General features: G+C 44.0%; 1 protein-coding gene across 11 annotated transcripts in view; it reads left to right on the forward strand.

Moving 5' to 3' along the window:
- Positions 1-17,770, forward strand: part of LOC117434268 (collagen alpha-1(XI) chain) — a 154,744-nt gene that overhangs the window by 91,367 nt on the left and 45,607 nt on the right. For all 11 annotated transcript variants that reach the window (XM_059008792.1, XM_059008791.1, XM_059008795.1 and 8 more), the window contains 8 exons: positions 5,951-6,004; positions 6,981-7,025; positions 7,141-7,194; positions 9,232-9,285; positions 10,038-10,091; positions 12,348-12,545; positions 13,455-13,508; positions 17,361-17,468. In XM_059008792.1, coding sequence (XP_058864775.1) covers positions 5,951-6,004; positions 6,981-7,025; positions 7,141-7,194; positions 9,232-9,285; positions 10,038-10,091; positions 12,348-12,545; positions 13,455-13,508; positions 17,361-17,468 — 621 coding nt within the window. The remainder of the gene's footprint in view (positions 1-5,950; positions 6,005-6,980; positions 7,026-7,140; positions 7,195-9,231; positions 9,286-10,037; positions 10,092-12,347; positions 12,546-13,454; positions 13,509-17,360; positions 17,469-17,770) is intronic.

The raw sequence follows: 17,770 nt of genomic DNA on the forward strand, positions 1-17,770 counted from the left end.
CAGTGCAGGGAGTGTGTGTGTGGATCTGTGTTATATAGGTCACAGTGCAGGGAGTGTGTGTGTTGATCTGTGTTATATAGGTCACAGTGGAGGGAGTGTGTGTGTGTTGATCTGTGTTATATAGATCACAGTGCAGGGAGTGTGTGTGTGGATGTGTGTTATATAGGTCACAGTGCAGGGAGTGTGTGTGTTGATCTGCGTTATATAGGTCACAGTGCAGGGAGTGTGTGTGTTGATCTGTGTTATATAGGTCACAGTGCAGGGAGCGTGTGTGTGTGGATCTGTGTTATATAGGTCACAGTGCAGGGAGTGTGTGTGTGGATGTGTGTTATATAGGTCACAGTGCAGGGAGTGTGTGTGTGGATCTGTGTTATATAGTTCACAGTGCAGGGAGTGTGTGTGTTGATCTGTGTTATATAGGTCACAGTGCAGGGAGTGTGTGTGTTGATCTGTGTTATATAGGTCACAGTGCAGGGAGTGTGTGTGTGGATGTGTGTTATATAGATCACAGTGCAGGGAGTGTGTGTGTTGATCTGTGTTATATAGGTCACAGTGGAGGGAGTGTGTGTGTGTTGATCTGTGTTATATAGATCACAGTGCAGGGAGTGTGTGTGTGGATGTGTGTTATATAGGTCACAGTGCAGGGAGTGTGTGTGTTGATCTGTGTTATATAGGTCACAGTGGAGGGAGTGTGTGTGTGTTGATCTGTGTTATATAGATCACAGTGCAGGGAGTGTGTGTGTGGATGTGTGTTATATAGGTCACAGTGGAGGGAGTGTGTGTGTGTTGATCTGTGTTATATAGATCACAGTGCAGGGAGTGTGTGTGTGGATGTGTGTTATATAGTTCACAGTGCAGGGAGTGTGTGTGTGGATCTGTGTTATATAGTTCACAGTGCAGGGAGTGTGTGTGTTGATCTGTGTTATATAGGTCACAGTGCAGGGAGTGTGTGTGTTGATCTGTGTTATATAGGTCACAGTGGAGGGAGTGTGTGTGTGTTGATCTGTGTTATATAGATCACAGTGCAGGGAGTGTGTGTGTGGATGTGTGTTATATAGTTCACAGTGCAGGGAGTGTGTGTGTGGATCTGTGTTATATAGTTCACAGTGCAGGGAGTGTGTGTGTTGATCTGTGTTATATAGGTCACAGTGCAGGGAGTGTGTGTGTTGATCTGTGTTATATAGGTCACAGTGCAGGGAGTGTGTGTGTGGATGTGTGTTATATAGGTCACAGTGCAGGGAGCGTGTGTGTGTGGATCTGTGTTATATAGGTCACAGTGCAGGGAGTGTGTGTGTGGATCTGTGTTATATAGGTCACAGTGCAGGGAGTGTGTGTGTGGATCTGTGTTATATAGGTCACAGTGCAGGGAGTGTGTGTGGATGTGTGTTATATAGATCACAGTGCAGGGAGTGTGTGTGTGGATGTGTGTTATATAGGTCACAGTGCAGGGTGTGTGTGTTGATCTGTGTTATATAGGTCACAGTGCAGGGAGTGTGTGTGTGGATCTGTGTTATATAGTTCACAGTGCAGGGAGTGTGTGTGTTGATCTGTGTTATATAGTTCACAGTGCAGGGAGTGTGTGTGTGGATGTGTGTTATATAGATCACAGTGCAGGGAGTGTGTGTGTTGATCTGTGTTATATAGGTCACAGTGCAGGGAGTGTGTGTGTTGATCTGTGTTATATAGGTCACAGTGCAGGGAGTGTGTGTGTGGATCTGTGTTATATAGGTCACAGTGCAGGGAGTGTGTGTGGATGTGTGTTATATAGATCACAGTGCAGGGAGTGTGTGTGTGGATGTGTGTTATATAGGTCACAGTGCAGGGTGTGTGTGTTGATCTGTGTTATATAGGTCACAGTGCAGGGAGTGTGTGTGTGGATCTGTGTTATATAGTTCACAGTGCAGGGAGTGTGTGTGTGGATGTGTGTTATATAGGTCACAGTGCAGGGTGTGTGTGTTGATCTGTGTTATATAGGTCACAGTGCAGGGAGTGTGTGTGTGGATCTGTGTTATATAGGTCACAGTGCAGGGAGTGTGTGTGGATGTGTGTTATATAGATCACAGTGCAGGGAGTGTGTGTGTGGATGTGTGTTATATAGGTCACAGTGCAGGGTGTGTGTGTTGATCTGTGTTATATAGATCACAGTGCAGGGAGTGTGTGTGTGGATGTGTGTTATATAGGTCACAGTGCAGGGTGTGTGTGTTGATCTGTGTTATATAGGTCACAGTGCAGGGAGTGTGTGTGTGGATCTGTGTTATATAGTTCACAGTGCAGGGAGTGTGTGTGTGGATGTGTGTTATATAGATCACAGTGCAGGGAGTGTGTGTGTGGATGTGTGTTATATAGTTCACAGTGCAGGGAGTGTGTGTGGATCTGTGTTATATAGATCACAGTGCAGGGAGTGTGTGTGTTGATCTGTGTTATATAGGTCACAGTGCAGGGAGTGTGTGTGTGTGGATCTGTGTTATATAGGTCACAGTGCAGGGAGTGTGTGTGGATGTGTGTTATATAGGTCACAGTGCAGGGAGTGTGTGTGTGGATGTGTGTTATATAGGTCACAGTGCAGGGAGTGTGTGTGTGTTGATCTGTGTTATATAGGTCACAGTGCAGGGAGTGTGTGTGTGTTGATCTGTGTTATATAGGTCACAGTGCAGGGAGTGTGTGTGTTGATCTGCGTTATATAGTTCACAGTGCAGGGAGTGTGTGTGTGGATGTGCGTTATATAGGTCACAGTGCAGGGAGTGTGTGTGTGGATGTGTGTTATATAGGTCACAGTGCAGGGAGTGTGTGTGTTGATCTGTGTTATATAGGTCACAGTGCAGGGAGTGTGTGTGTGGATGTGTGTTATATAGGTCACAGTGCAGGGAGTGTGTGTGTTGATCTGTGTTATATAGGTCACAGTGCAGGGAGTGTGTGTGTGGATGTGTGTTATATAGGTCACAGTGCAGGGAGTGTGTGTGTGGATGTGTGTTATATAGGTCACAGTGCAGGGAGTGTGTGTGTGGATGTGTGTTATATAGGTCACAGTGCAGGGAGTGTGTGTGTTGATCTGTGTTATATAGTTCACAGTGCAGGGAGGGTGTGTGTGTTGATCTGTGTTATATAGTTCACAGTGCAGGGACCGTGTGTGTGTGGATGTGTGTTATATAGGTCACAGTGCAGGGAGTGTGTGTGTGGATCTGCGTTATATAGTTCACAGTGCAGGGAGTGTGTGTGTTGATCTGTGTTATATAGTTCACAGTGCAGGGAGTGTGTGTGTGGATCTGTGTTATATAGGTCACAGTGCAGGGAGTGTGTGTGTGGATGTGTGTTATATAGGTCACAGTGCAGGGAGTGTCTGTGTTGATTTGTGTTATATAGTTCACAGTGCAGGGAGTGTGTGTGTGGATCTGTGTTATATAGGTCACAGTGCAGGGAGTGTGTGTGTGGATGTGTGTTATATAGGTCACAGTGCAGGGAGTGTGTGTGTTGATCTGTGTTATATAGTTCACAGTGCAGGGAGTGTGTGTGTGGATCTGTGTTATATAGTTCACAGTGCAGGGAGTGTGTGTGTTGATCTGTGTTATATAGGTCACAGTGCAGGGAGTGTGTGTGTGTTGATCTGTGTTATATAGGTCACAGTGCAGGGAGTGTGTGTGTGGATGTGTGTTTTATAAGTCACAGTGCAGGGAGTGTGTGTGTTGATCTGTGTTATATAGGTCACAGTGCAGGGAGTGTGTGTGTGTTGATCTGTGTTATATAGTTCACAGTGCAGGGAGTGTGTGTGTGTTGATCTGTGTTATATAGGTCACAGTGCAGGGAGTGTGTGTGTGGATGTGTGTTTTATAAGTCACAGTGCAGGGAGTGTGTGTGTTGATCTGTGTTATATAGGTCACAGTGCAGGGAGTGTGTGTGTGTTGATCTGTGTTATATAGTTCACAGTGCAGGGAGTGTGTGTGTGTTGATCTGTGTTATATAGGTCACAGTGCAGGGAGTGTGTGTGTGGATGTGTGTTATATAGTTCACAGTGCAGGGAGTGTGTGTGTGGATGTGTGTTTTATAAGTCACAGTGCAGGGAGTGTGTGTGTTGATCTGTGTTTTATAAGTCACAGTGCAGGGAGTGTGTGTGTTGATCTGTGTTATATTCTCTTTACGGGGTCTCTCACAGTTCTTCTCAGTTTAAATACAAAACCAAAAGCGAATGAACAGATTGCGATTCTCTGTCCCTTTTTATGCTGTCACAAATGACCCCTTGGTAAATGAGTGCAGCCGCCTCTCCAATCTGCAGCTGCCACATCGTTTTCCTTCCAGGTCAATGCGTTCTTGCAACGGAGTCTCGCCCCCTTCCTGGCTGGCTAACTTCCCTTGAACCCTGGGAAAGAAATGTTAGACCAGCCTGTCCAAGGAACTCTGTTCTCGCTGCTTAGCGCCCTCACAGGTTGGGAGGGAGATTTACAACCAAGAATCATTGTATTTCTGTCACAGCCAGAAATTATACTATACGAAATAAGAAGTTGAACTAATATGTGAAACACAGTAACTGGATGATGCGTCGTAATGTATAAGCAACCTAGACTACAAACTCTGAAGTGGTTCATTTGTTTATTAAGAAGCCACCGCACATTCCATATTTTATTCCTTTGTCCTGGTGATGTATTTCGAGCTTGCAACACATCTTCATGTGTTACAAATACTGCTTGTACCAAAATCTTGACTTCTGTATGGGTAAATTTCAGTTTTCGCTTCTGAGCATCCTCATCCCCATGGCTAGTACCAGGCTGAGGTCTTTGTGTGTGTCACAAGGCTGGCTGAGTGTGACACGTCAGACCCGGAAGAAACATACAGACAGACGGTGGTGATGAGTAATGCTGAGTGCAATGGTGGCACTCAGCGTTTATTAAACTAAATAAAAGGGTTGAACAAACAGAAAACAGGACACGGCACTTTACGCCAAAATAAAAAGACAAACAAAACGCACTAACACACAAAACAAGTGGACGAACGTTTAAACAAGTACCGTGCTGGCACTTCCAGCACGCTGTAGCAATTGTTATTTCACCTTCACTGTATTTCTCCTTTCTCTCTCTCCCGTTCTCCACTCTCGAACATCCAACCCCGAGTGAGTGAAAACATGCTGCTTTTATGCAGTTGTACCGAGACTCGATTGCTAGTCAATCATTCAATTGGAATCTCGGTACAACTGCACGTGAATTAATTAAGTGTACTCCCGTGACCACACATTACATTTTAACCAGCACGTGAAGTGATCTGTGCCATCCTCGTGCCTAAATACAAATCTACATTTTTAAATACACGTGAAACACAGACCCGTTTATATCCTGTGTACCATCTCTATACACCAACATTTACACGCAACACGTAACATACAACATATAACACAACTACGCTCAAGGGCGTGGCCACATTGCCACAGTGTGCCATTCATTTTCTTTTGGAATGTGTAGCCTACACACGCAGGGTTGACCCAAACCCGCTATTTCTTGTGAGAGATTTGTAATTCACCGCTAATTGCTGTGAGGGGTATTTAAATTGTTTGATTGCGGAATCGCCTGCTTCACCTAATTAGTCTTATAAAATAGGTCGTTATTTTGACGCTGAGTGCGGCCGTACTGAACACGCACTTTACGCGGCTTTTTGCGATCCATTTTTCCTTTTATAAATTTGGGCCTGAGTGTGTGTGGATGTATATAATGTGAATCCTTATCCACAGCTTTGTATTCCTATAGCGATTTTCAAGCAATGCAAATTGAGATGCCAGCAATCTGATGAAGGAGCAGCAGTACTGCATTGTATAAAGCACATGATGCAGTTATCATTATTATCACATTCCATTTAAATTATATTCACAGTACATTGTGTGTATACACAACACACATACAACTATTCATCATGGCTATTGCTCAATCAACTGTATGTTAATCATCTTGTCTCTTCCTTTTCTTTTGCACAGGGCCCCAGGGGACAGAGGGGACCCAGAGGGGCCACAGGCAAACCAGGGGCTAAGGTGAGAGTCGTGCACCACACAGGGGATGCTGTCAGTGTGGGGTGAGGTGGGGAGGGGACAAAGTCCCCACGTTAAAAACTGGACTCAAATGTGACCCCGCGTTAAAAACCTTTAATAATGCATACCTTTACGCACGTCACTGATCGCTTCCTTCAAAAAAGACTGAAGCAAACAAAAAAACACCAAACTGGAAAGGTGTACAGTGGACGGTACCTTAAGGAATTGGAGGACAAACCCGAATTTCGTGGCTTGATAAGGGCTTCTCCTGACGGCTTTGTATTCCATGTAAGAAAAATGTGAAATGTTAATGTTAATAATAATGAAAAAGCTTATTTCCTGCAGATTTCAATTAACAAACTGGGAGAAGTTCTCTGTTTTTTCTTTCATATTGTTTGATGCTATTATTTTCGAGTCAGAGCCGAAGACTTTCTTCAGGGTTTCAAAGCTCTGGTATACAAGTTGGGCTCATAAAGGTTTGACGGGTATGATAATGTATTGTCTAAAGCATTTGTAAATGAGCTTCTACAGGTGGTATAGCTTTCTCTATAGCATACCATGTCTGATTAATATGGAGGTTTTTCACAGCCATGCACTTGGTGGCAGAGTGGGATAGCAGGCATGGCCCTGCATACTGGGATACATTCAGGAAATACTGCAATTCCAATGAGGAACAGAGGCTACATGTACAGAGAGAAAAGGCACTTTACAGAGTGTGTACAAGGGACCAAGACCAAAGTACACAGAAAGAGTACTTGAAACTGCAAGCGCATGGCCTCCTCTCATTTGTAACCTGTCTTATGTTCTTCTTAATACAATTCCAATGGGGAACAGAGGATGAATGTACTCTGCTGTATTGATGTGTTTTATTATTGATATTTCTTATAATACTCAATAATGCATCTCTCTCTGTCTGTCTGTCTGTCTGTCTGTCTGTCTCTCTCTCTCTCTCTCTCTCTCTCTCTCTCTCTCTCATCAGGGTACGTCTGGCAGCGATGGCCCGGCTGGTCCACCAGGAGAGAGGGTGAGTAACGCTGCTGGTCTCATACTGGTCTCAAGTTCAGACCAGTCTCCAGGTTTTCTCACCAGGTCCCTCGACTGCAGAGGTTCTGATTCTCTGACTGTGTTTTTGTCTGCAGGGTCTGCCAGGACCTCAAGGACCCAATGGATTCCCGGGACCGAAGGGGCCCCCAGTGAGTACAGAGCCATGTAGATGAGATGCAGCCATCAGTCTTTGTAGCATTGCTATAACCTAAATAACGGCCTATCAGATGGCTTGTAGCTGACAGCTGGAAAGAGAAAGCTTGTATCACATACAGGGTTCTCCTCAGGCTTTTTCAGTCAAAGTGGCTGTCGCCGCCCGGCTGAAAAAACCTGATTCGCCCGTCTTACAGATGCTACTGTGCCTTTAACAATAAGGATGCGCTTCTAGCAGACTAGATCAGGTGCACGTTGCTGGGTGAAAAAAAAACAAACAATCTTGGAACCACATGACAGCTGTGTTACGTCTTGACACAAAATTTAACCAATCAGAGAGTTGAAGGGGTGGGTCTTCTGTGTTAAGCACTTCGAGAGGCTAAAACGTTAAAAATGACTGCTAAAAAAATTACTAATTATTTTCAAAGCAAAAATAGTGACATTGAATGCAGGGGGTCAAAATAAGCCGACGATCAGCACAATCCACCGCCTAATACTGTATTTATTATTATTATTATTATTATTATTATTATTATTTATTTCTTAGCAGACGCCCTTATCCAGGGCGAGTTACAGTCGTCAACAATTACTTTTCAAGAATATTTGCGCCGGCTACTTTATGAAAAAAATATTACGATTATTTTCGGGTATTATCATTGTCCATTTTTTGTTGTATTATTGTACTATAAGGTGATATATAGTACATAATAGCTGTACATGCACCAAAAAAAAAAAGCATATCCCTTTTGTTGTGATATCGTAACAATATGTACCCAGGTGCTTGTGAGATATTGGGGGTTCATTTATAGAGGCTGTACGCCTTTAAGAAGAAAGGCGTGATGGGATACTAGCTGTTGTCAGCTGACATACAAATGCTTAAGTGCAGAGGTGCTGGATTATTACACTGCGGTTTCATGCAACAGTTATGATGTTGTGTTACTATTGTGTTAAAAAATGGTTAAAATGAAGAGTTGCATTCAAAAAATGTAGAACAGCGAAAAACAAAAATAGACATTAACAAAATGCCCTGAAAACTTAACGTAAAGAAAACTATTTAGATGAAGCAGTAACTCCAATAACCCTATGTTATCTTTCCCCAGTCAAATCGTAGAGTGCCTAAATAAGCAGGTAATTTACCATAATAAAAAAGTCATGAAAAAGAAAATGTAGAACATTAAAAAGTGCAACCAGATATAGTCAACGGAAGACAACACATTATTTAAATTCTTTGTTGTATTATATATTTAAGGTAAGTTTATTTTTCTGTTAAAAGTGCTCCCGGCTGTAATGTTCTGCCGCCCGGCTGTACAGAATTCCTGGGGAGAACCCTGACATTGCCTGTATCAGATGGAAAGACATCACTTTCAGATCTAGTATTTTTTTTAATTCTCTCAATCCTAAAATTGTAGGTGATGCAACACTTTTGTCCCTAGCTGTAGATGTGTCTTACTAAATGCAGTAATGGATCAGACTGTCTCGTTCCCATCCCTGGAGCGGCCAGTCAGTCCACTCCTGGGTATCCGCTGTGACCTCTCAATCGTGGGTGGAGCTTGTATCATACAACACCCTATACCACACTCTCTCTCTATATATATATGAAACAGGTGTCAGTACTGTGATCAGTGACTCAGTGTCCTGATGTCTGTCACAGTCTCTAAGCTCCTCTGTGGAGTGGTATGAAGCAGGTTTGACAGTATCAGTGCAGTATTCAGTGACTCAGTGTCCTGATGTCTGTCACAGTCTCTAAGCTCCTCTGTGGAGTGGTATGAAGCAGGTTTGACAGTATCAGTGCAGTATTCAGTGACTCAGTGTCCTGATGTCTGTCACAGTCTCTAAGCTCCTCTGTGGAGTGGTATGAAGCAGGTTTGACAGTATCAGTGCAGTATTCAGTGACTCAGTGTCCTGATGTCTGTCACAGTCTCTAAGCTCCTCTGTGGAGTGGTATGAAGCAGGTTTGACAGTATCAGTGTCTCAGTGTCTCGATGGCTGTCTTTGTGTCTAACCCATCGCTCTCTGTGTGCTCTTGTTTCCAGGGACCCAGTGGAAAGGACGGGCTGCCTGGACACCCAGGACAGAGAGGAGAAGTGGTGAGTCCAGTGTCCACTTCACCCCCCCCCCCCATTATCAAGCATTAGATTCTCTAAGATGCTTTACTCCAATTTGCTGTTAGAATTACTTTTATCTAAAAGGGAAAAAACAGGAGATCTCGATGTTCTCTGTCTTCGAAAATGTGTCGACTTTTCCAACAACTGAGCCACTGTCCTGCTGATAGTTCATTTCTAATCATTTGCAGTTTTAGAAGAGTCTTTAACTCGTACCCAATAAAATGGGCAATGTCTATAAGATGTGAACTACAAGCGATGGCCAAAAATGAAATATTTACTATGGGAGTTGTTTCAACCTCTCTCTGACCCTCTATCTCACCCTCTCTCTGACACTCTCTGACCCTCTATCTCACCCTCGCTCAACCTCTCTCTGACCCTCTATCTCACCCTCTCCCTGACACTCTCTGACCCTCTATCACCCTCTCTCACCCCCTCTCTGACCCTCTATCTCACCCTCTCCCTGACACTCTCTGACCCTCTATCACCCTCTCTCACCCCCTCTCTGACCCTCTATCTTACCCTCTCTCTGACACTCGCTGACCCACTATCAACCTCTCTCACCCTCTCTCTGACCCTCTCACCCTCTCTCTGACCCTCTCACCCTCTCTTGACCCGCTCACTCACCCTCTCTTGGCCCGTTCACTCACCCTCTCTATTATCCTCTCTCTCTCCCTCTCTCTGACCCTCTCACCCTCTCTTGACACTCTCTCTCACCCTGTCTCTCTTCTCTGTAGGGTTTCCAAGGCAAGACCGGCCCACCCGGACCCCCTGGAGTGGTGGGACCCCAGGTGAGTTTGGGGTTGAGCTCGGGGGCTAATTGGTCATGATACAGCCCAGCGTTAGTGTAGCTGGTCAATACCCTTTATTAGGTATTAGACTGCTATGTAACAAAGACATTGTATTGGTTTAGCTGCTCAATACAGCTCAGTGTAGACCAGTCACTGCTGTGTAACAAAGTCATTGTATTGGTTTAGCTAGTCAGTACAGTGCAGAGGCTAAATGAAGATAGCATACCATCTCAAAATCTGCGTTATCAACCATAACATCTGCGTTTTTACATTTTGCATCAACATATTCATATTATTTTTCAGTGTAACTATTTCAGATTAACACAGTTAACATGCAAAACAGTGCACAGTATAAATAAATAATGGTAGAAACAGACATAAAGACAAGGTAACCATGAAACGTTTTCTTCTGAAAATCCTCCGTTCACGATGTAAAAATCGGTGTTGTATAGAGAGGGCTGCTATGATTAAATCGAAAATCGATTCTTCAATTGATTCCATGCCTCATTATGTACATCGATATAAATACTGGATATCAATAATTACATTTTTTAATGCGCAGAGTTAATAACATTATTTAAGTTTATCAATGAAACTGCACTGATCGCCCTGCCTTGGTATTTACAGTATTTCTGCCACACAAGCAGTGGGCGTGTTCTTCTTCTCCTGCTCGTGTTAACCTGCATCTGATTTGCTGGTCCCATCCTACCAGCCAATCAGATTTGTAAGTGCTTTGTAAGTACGCCCCTCTGTGTGTTCAATGTACACAAATAAAAAAGTGCTCCGCCTTGAATCCAGAGCAGGACGAATAATGAATATTTAACTATAACTAAATAATTATACTCAATAACGTTAAAAATAAATAAATAAATAAATAAATAAAAAACCGATCAGTGATGTTAAAAACAATTTTGGAGTAACGATCAGCTTGACCTATAGCGGGTTGCATGTTGTGGTAATTATTATTATTATTATTATTATTATTATTATTATTATTATTATTATTATTATTATTATTATTATTGTGTTTTAGGCTGGGATTTCCGCACTGTGTGTTTCACAGATAGTGAAGGTTAGGTGGTACAGTATTAACAAGATGCAATGCGTGATGCTGCAGCTGCCACTGAATTAAAAAACACAGTTTTCATAAACTCGTGTCTAATTTATATAGATTACATTCCACAGTACTGTAATGTGTTTGTAATAAATATTTTAGTGACTCTCCTGTAGTGTGTTAAACTTGCTTTAGGCTTGTTGCGAATGTGTTTTTTTCTTCTCCTGATGCTGACGGTTTACATGTTCCTTTTAGCACCCAAGTCAAAAAATGACTTTCCAAATCAGAGACTGCTGAATTAGGAAGACAGTGTTACTATAAGTAGTTAACACTGTGGCAGTGACCGGTGTCTGTATATGACTGACCAGTGTCTATATTGCAATGTCTGACCATTTGCTGTCATTACTGACCGGTGTGTGTGTGTGTGGTATTACTGACCGGTGTGTGTGGTATTACTGACCGGTGTGTGTGGTATTACTGACCGGTGTGGGTGTGTGTGGTATTACTGACCGGTGTGTGTGTGGTATTACTGACCGGTGTGTGTGTGTGTGGTATTACTGACCGGTGTGTGTGTGTGGTATTACTGACCGGTGTGTGTGTGTGTGGTATTACTGACCGGTGTGTGTGTGTGTGTGTGGTATTACTGACCGGTGTGTGTGTGTGTGTGGTATTACTGACCGGTGTGTGTGGTATTACTGACCGGTGTGTGTGTGTGGTATTACTGACCGGTGTGTGTGTGTGTGTGGTATTACTGACCGGTGTGTGTGTGTGTGTGTGGTATTACTGACCGGTGTGTGTGTGTGTGTGTGGTATTACTGACCGGTGTGTGTGGTATTACTGACCGGTGTGTGTGTGTGGTATTACTGACCGGTGTGTGTGTGTGGTATTACTGACCGGTGTGTGTGTGGTATTACTGACCGGTGTGTGTGGTATTACTGACCGGTGTGTGTGTGGTATTACTGACTGGTGTGTGTGTGTGTGTGTGGTATTACTGACCTGTGTGTGTGTGTGTGTGGTATTACTGACCGGTGTGTGTGTGTGTGTGGTATTACTGACCGTGTGTGTGTGGTATTACTGACCGGTGTGTGTGTGTGGTATTACTGACCGGTGTGTGTGTGTGGTATTACTGACCGGTGTGTGTGGTATTACTGACCGGTGTGTGTGTGGTATTACTCACTGCTGGCTGTATGATTTCCCTGCAGGGCCCCTCCGGAGAGAGCGGTCCGTTGGGAGAGCGAGGGCACCCAGGCCCCTCAGGGCCCCCCGGAGAGCAGGGCCTGCCAGGGGCTTCAGGGAAGGAGGGCACCAAGGGAGACCCAGGCCCCATGGGGGCCCCAGGCAAGGATGGGCCAGCAGGACTGAGGGGCTTCCCTGGAGAGAGGGGTCTGCCGGGCACTGCGGTGAGGAGCGCTGCCCTGATAAACACCCACCTGTCTACATCAACCTTCCAAACAACAAAGCCACGCTCCACACAGCACATTGCACTGTATCACTGATCCTGTCCCGAGCGTGGGAGACATGGACCCAGCGTTAACTACGCAGCATGTTCATTTTCTAACTCGGACGAGTTGCTTATCATCACGACTGTAATAAACAATAAACGAAGCATTCTGTTAATATAACAAGTACAGGGAATGGGAAAGAATGTTCCCAGCAGCTACATTCAGGGAGAATTACTTTCCTTCGATGAAGTTCTGGATGTGCTTTAAGCAGTGCGGTGGCGTCACTTAGAGCAGAGCGGTTTGCCTGGTCCTTCTGTCATTGGGGTTCAAAACGAAGGTAGAGTCTCAAATGAGAGCCATTAAATATATAGCATGAGGCGCCATAAGCACAAATAACATGATCTATGAAAATGTATTCTCACACACATAAATATATCAGGGGGGGGGGGGGGGGGGGGTCCTGTGTGGCTACTGTGCTGGTGTCAGAGGGGATAGCTAGCCTGACCCAGCTCAGAGTGTGTTATTATAGCTAGCCTGACCCGTCTCAGAGTGTGTTATTATAGCTAGCCTGACCCAGCTCAGAGTGTGTTATTATAGCTAGCCTGACCCAGCTCAGAGTGTGTTATTATAGCTAGCCTGACCCAGCTCAGAGTGTGTTATTATAGCTAGCCTGACCCAGCTCAGAGTGTGTTATTATAGCTAGCCTGACCCAGCTCATTCCGACCCAGCTGAGAGCGTGCAAGTTCTATCATAAGAGAAAATGTTTTTATTTTGGAGCGTAGGTAGTGAAGTTGGGATGTTCATGACCCTGCTGCTATCAGTATTTCCTGTATTAATTCTCTTCCCTCTCCTTCTTTCTCTCCTCAGGGCGGCACAGGGCTGAAGGGTAATGAAGGACCAGCTGGACCCCCCGGACCTGCTGTGAGTCACGAGACTTTATAACAAAACAGAATAATATGTATGCATGTGTGTGTGTGCGTGCGTGTGTGTGCGTGTGTGTGTGCGTTTGTATCTGTGTATGTGCACGTGTGTCTGTGTGTGGGTGCGTGTGTCTGTGTGTGTGTGCATGTCTGTGCATGTGTGTGTGCGTGCGTGTGTGTGTGTGCGTGCGTGCGTGTGCACGTTTGTGTGCGTGTGTGTGTGCGCGTGTGTCCAGACCTCTCATAGGACACACTTCAGTGATGAAGGCTGTACCGTGTGGTAATTTGACCGGGACTGGAGTTCTGAGCAGCACACAACGAAAGTCAAGGTAGAGCCTTCATCGAAAGGGCGCTATTACTATTAAAAAAATATTGTTCTCATTGTTTTCTTTAAAACCTGCATTTTCCTTGAACTTTTAATGATTTGCTTGGGACCCTTCCACTGAGAAGTTTTTGGAAAATAGTCCCAACATTGTTCATAAAGGATCACCTACATAATCAGAGAAAAAACCAATAACTTTATTAAAATAGCTGTTTTATTTGTCAGAGCTGCTTCTAGTTTATCTGGGCAGTGCCTGATAGCTGAATGAAGCTAATATATTACTGAACTGTCTGTGTCTCGCTTTGCTGTTGTTGAAAGATTATTATTATTATTAAGATGTTGTCTGAGCTCCAGTCGAGCTGCCCGGCTGTGATTGGCTGACTCGGCATTTGCGAGTACAGGACTGGTTGTTTTTGTCGGTGCAAAGTATTGATTGGCTGGTTTGGGTAGATAATTAAATACATTTGGACCAATTGTTTCTCTATTTAGTATTTGCTGTCTGTGGAAGAGTGGTGAATTCACTGAGACAGGAGACAGAAAGTTGTAGTGTTAAACACCACTTGGGTGCACGATTTATTAATTTCCACTAGGTGGCACTGTTGTCCTATTATTACCAACAATGGTATAAGGGCTTGACAGATCACCTTGGGTACACACAGGTGCACGAAATAATAATCAAAGCAGAAGGCACAAAGAAAAAGAGAAAATAAAACACTGTTAACAAAACTACAAAATTAAGGTGCTGCACTCTGCAGCGGTTCTCCGACCGTCGCTACCCGCGCGGCCTGGGTCTCCGTCCTACACTCCACAGTTCCCTCAACTGCATAGGTTAAAAATAGGTTACTTTCGGAGGTCTGCCCAAGGTTTCCCCGCTACTGCTGTATTTATTTTCTTGTCTTGGTTTGTTTTGTTTTGTTAGTGGATGATGTTCTCCGTCCGTTTCTCAGTCTGGCCGCAAAGCTTCTGCTGGCTCGTTTGTCAATGTCAATTATTACACTCTTGTATATACAGTATAACCACTTATAACAGGTCCCTACACTAAACTGCTACCAGTAGGTATCCATATCTGATCCACATCCGTGAGACTTTAACTTTATCCAATCTGCGATCTGCACTCCTCCTGATGTGTCCATCCGGGAATATTGGGAGCGTGATAAGTGTGTGTGTTGTCTGTTCAACAGCATGCATATTGAGCTGCCTGCTGTCACGGAGCGCACGTGGATGACTGGCTCTGTCACTTTGTCTGTCACTCTCTCTCTCTCAGGAGTGTGTGGCCAGTTGGCCTGCGAAAAGACAAATCTGGATGCCTAGCTGTAATTTTGTAAATGTTTTATTGCAGTTATTTCACTATATTAGTAACTACAGATTGTTAATAATTTTAAGACAATTTCCGAACACAAGTAATCAACTTCCATTTATATCAGGAAGACATCAGAGGTCCCTTTTTTTAACCCAACAATTTTAAACAACAATCTGACAAGAACAGCAGCTCAATAAAGAACAGTGACATGCATCAGAACAAATCACATTACAAAAAAATAAGCCACTCAAGTCAATAATACTTTAAGTAGTGTAAAAGAATCGCCCTCACCGCGGTTCGTTGCCCCTTTAAAAAACACTGACCCAATACACACAAATGGATTTCTTTTAATGAAAACACACATTAACAAAAATAAACAAAAATAAACACCTAGCTCTCTTTGAGCAATAACTAAACAAAACAGGACCCTAACTAAAAAAACAGGACAGCTAAGCTGTTTACCTGTAACAAAATCAAAACAAACAGAACAGCACACCCAGACAAGGATTCACTCTACCATTTCCCTTTGAAATTACGGGTGTACCCACACCAGCACATTCGGGCTTCTACACTCTTCAGCAGCAGCAAGCAGACTGACTGCTCTCCTTATAAACCCTGCACCTGGCACTAATGTTCAATCATAGCCAGGTGCAGGTGATAATTAACAATAAAACAATTAACAAAACAATTAAACAATTAAACAAAACAAACCCAAAATGATGTAAAGATGTAAAACAATGCACCCGCACCCGTATCCACGGATATAAAGCAGATATCCACGAAAAAGACCTAGGAGTTTATGTTGACTCAGAAATGTCTTCATCTAGACAATGTGGGGAAGCTATAAAAAAGGCCAACAAGATGCTCGGATATATTGTGAGAAGTGTTGAATTTAAATCAAGGGAAGTAATGTTAAAACTTTACAATGCATTAGTAAGACCTCACCTAGAATATTGTGTTCAGTTCTGGTCACCTCGTTACAAAAAGGATATTGCTGCTCTAGAAAGAGTGCAAAGAAGAGCAACCAGAATGATCCCGGGATAAAAAGGCATGTCGTATGCAGACAGGCTAAAAGAATTGAATCTCTTCAGTCTTGAACAAAGCAGACTACGCAGTGATATGATACAAGCACTCAAAATGTATTATTTTATTATTATTTGTTTATTTAGCAGATGGCTTTATCCAGGGCGACTTACAGAGACTAGGGTGTGTGAACTATGCATCAGCTGCAGAGTCACTTACAACTACGTCTCACCCGAAAGACGGAGCACAAGGAGGTTAAGTGACTTGCTCAGGGTCACACAATGAGTCAGTGGCTGAGGTGGGATTTGAACCGGGGACCTCCTGGTTACAAGCCCTTTTCTTTAACCACTGGACCACACAGCCTCCTAAAAGGTATAGACAATGTCTACCCAGGGGACTTTTTTGACCTGAAAAAAGAACAAGGACCAGGGGTCACAAATGGAGATTAGATAAAGGGGCATTCAGAACAGAAAATAGGAGGCACTTTTTTACACAGAGAATGGTGAGGGTCTGGAACCAACTCCCCAGTAATGTTGTTGAAGCTGACACCCTGGGATCCTTCAAGAAACTGCTTGATGAGATTCTGGGATAAATAAGCCACTAACAACCAAATGAGCAAGATGGGCCGAATGGCCTCCTCTCATTTGCAAACTTTCTTATGTTCTTGTGTGTGTGTGTGGTGTGTGTGAGTCTGTGTGTGTGCGTGGTGTGCGTGATTGTGTGTGTCTGTGTGAGTCTGTGTGTGTGAGTCTGTGTATGTGAATGTGTGTGTGGTGTGCGTGAGTGGTGTATGTGTGTCTGTGAGTCAGTGTGTAGGGTGTGTGTGTCTACTATAGATTGTATTGTTATTATTCAGTGTGTAGGGTGTGTGTGTGTAGTGTGTGTGGTGTGCATGAGTGTGTTAGTCTGTGTGTGTGTGGTGTATGGGTGTCTGTGAGTCTGCGGTGTGTGTGTGCGTGAGTGTGTTGCATTTTTAACCCCTTATGTGCTGTTATAGATTGTATTGTTATTATTCAGTGTGTAGGGGGTGTGTGTATCTGTTATAGATTGTATTGTTATTATACAGTGTGTAGGGTGTGTGTATCTCTGTTATAGATTGTATTGTTATTATACAGTGTGTAGGGTGTACTTTGCGTTTGACCCTTCACGCTGTGCGTGTGTGTTGCATGTTTGTGTAATTAACACCTCATGTGCTGGTGTCTCTGCAGGGCTCTGCTGGTGAGCGTGGTGCCGCAGGGCAGGGTGGTCCCATCGGCCCCCCAGGCAGACCTGGCCCCCAGGGGCCTCCTGGAGCAGCTGGAGAGAAGGGAGTTCCCGTGAGTACTGAGCAACTGTGTACACACTTACTACAGTACTACTACTAAAACACTACACACACACTGCACACACAGAAAAACACTCCCTGCACACACAGCAAAACACACACTGCACACACACACAGAGCAAAACACACACTGCACACACTCTACACACTCACTGCACACTAACCATACACTCACTGCACAATCACAGCAAAACACTGTGGCAAAGTGGGTTATAGTGCGCAGGTGTAGAGGTGATGACAAACAATCCACAAACAAACAGACACAAACAGACAAAACATACACAGTCACCAGTC

This window comes from Acipenser ruthenus, chromosome 38, assembly GCF_902713425.1.
Source record: "Acipenser ruthenus chromosome 38, fAciRut3.2 maternal haplotype, whole genome shotgun sequence".
Classification (NCBI taxonomy): domain Eukaryota; kingdom Metazoa; phylum Chordata; class Actinopteri; order Acipenseriformes; family Acipenseridae; genus Acipenser; species Acipenser ruthenus.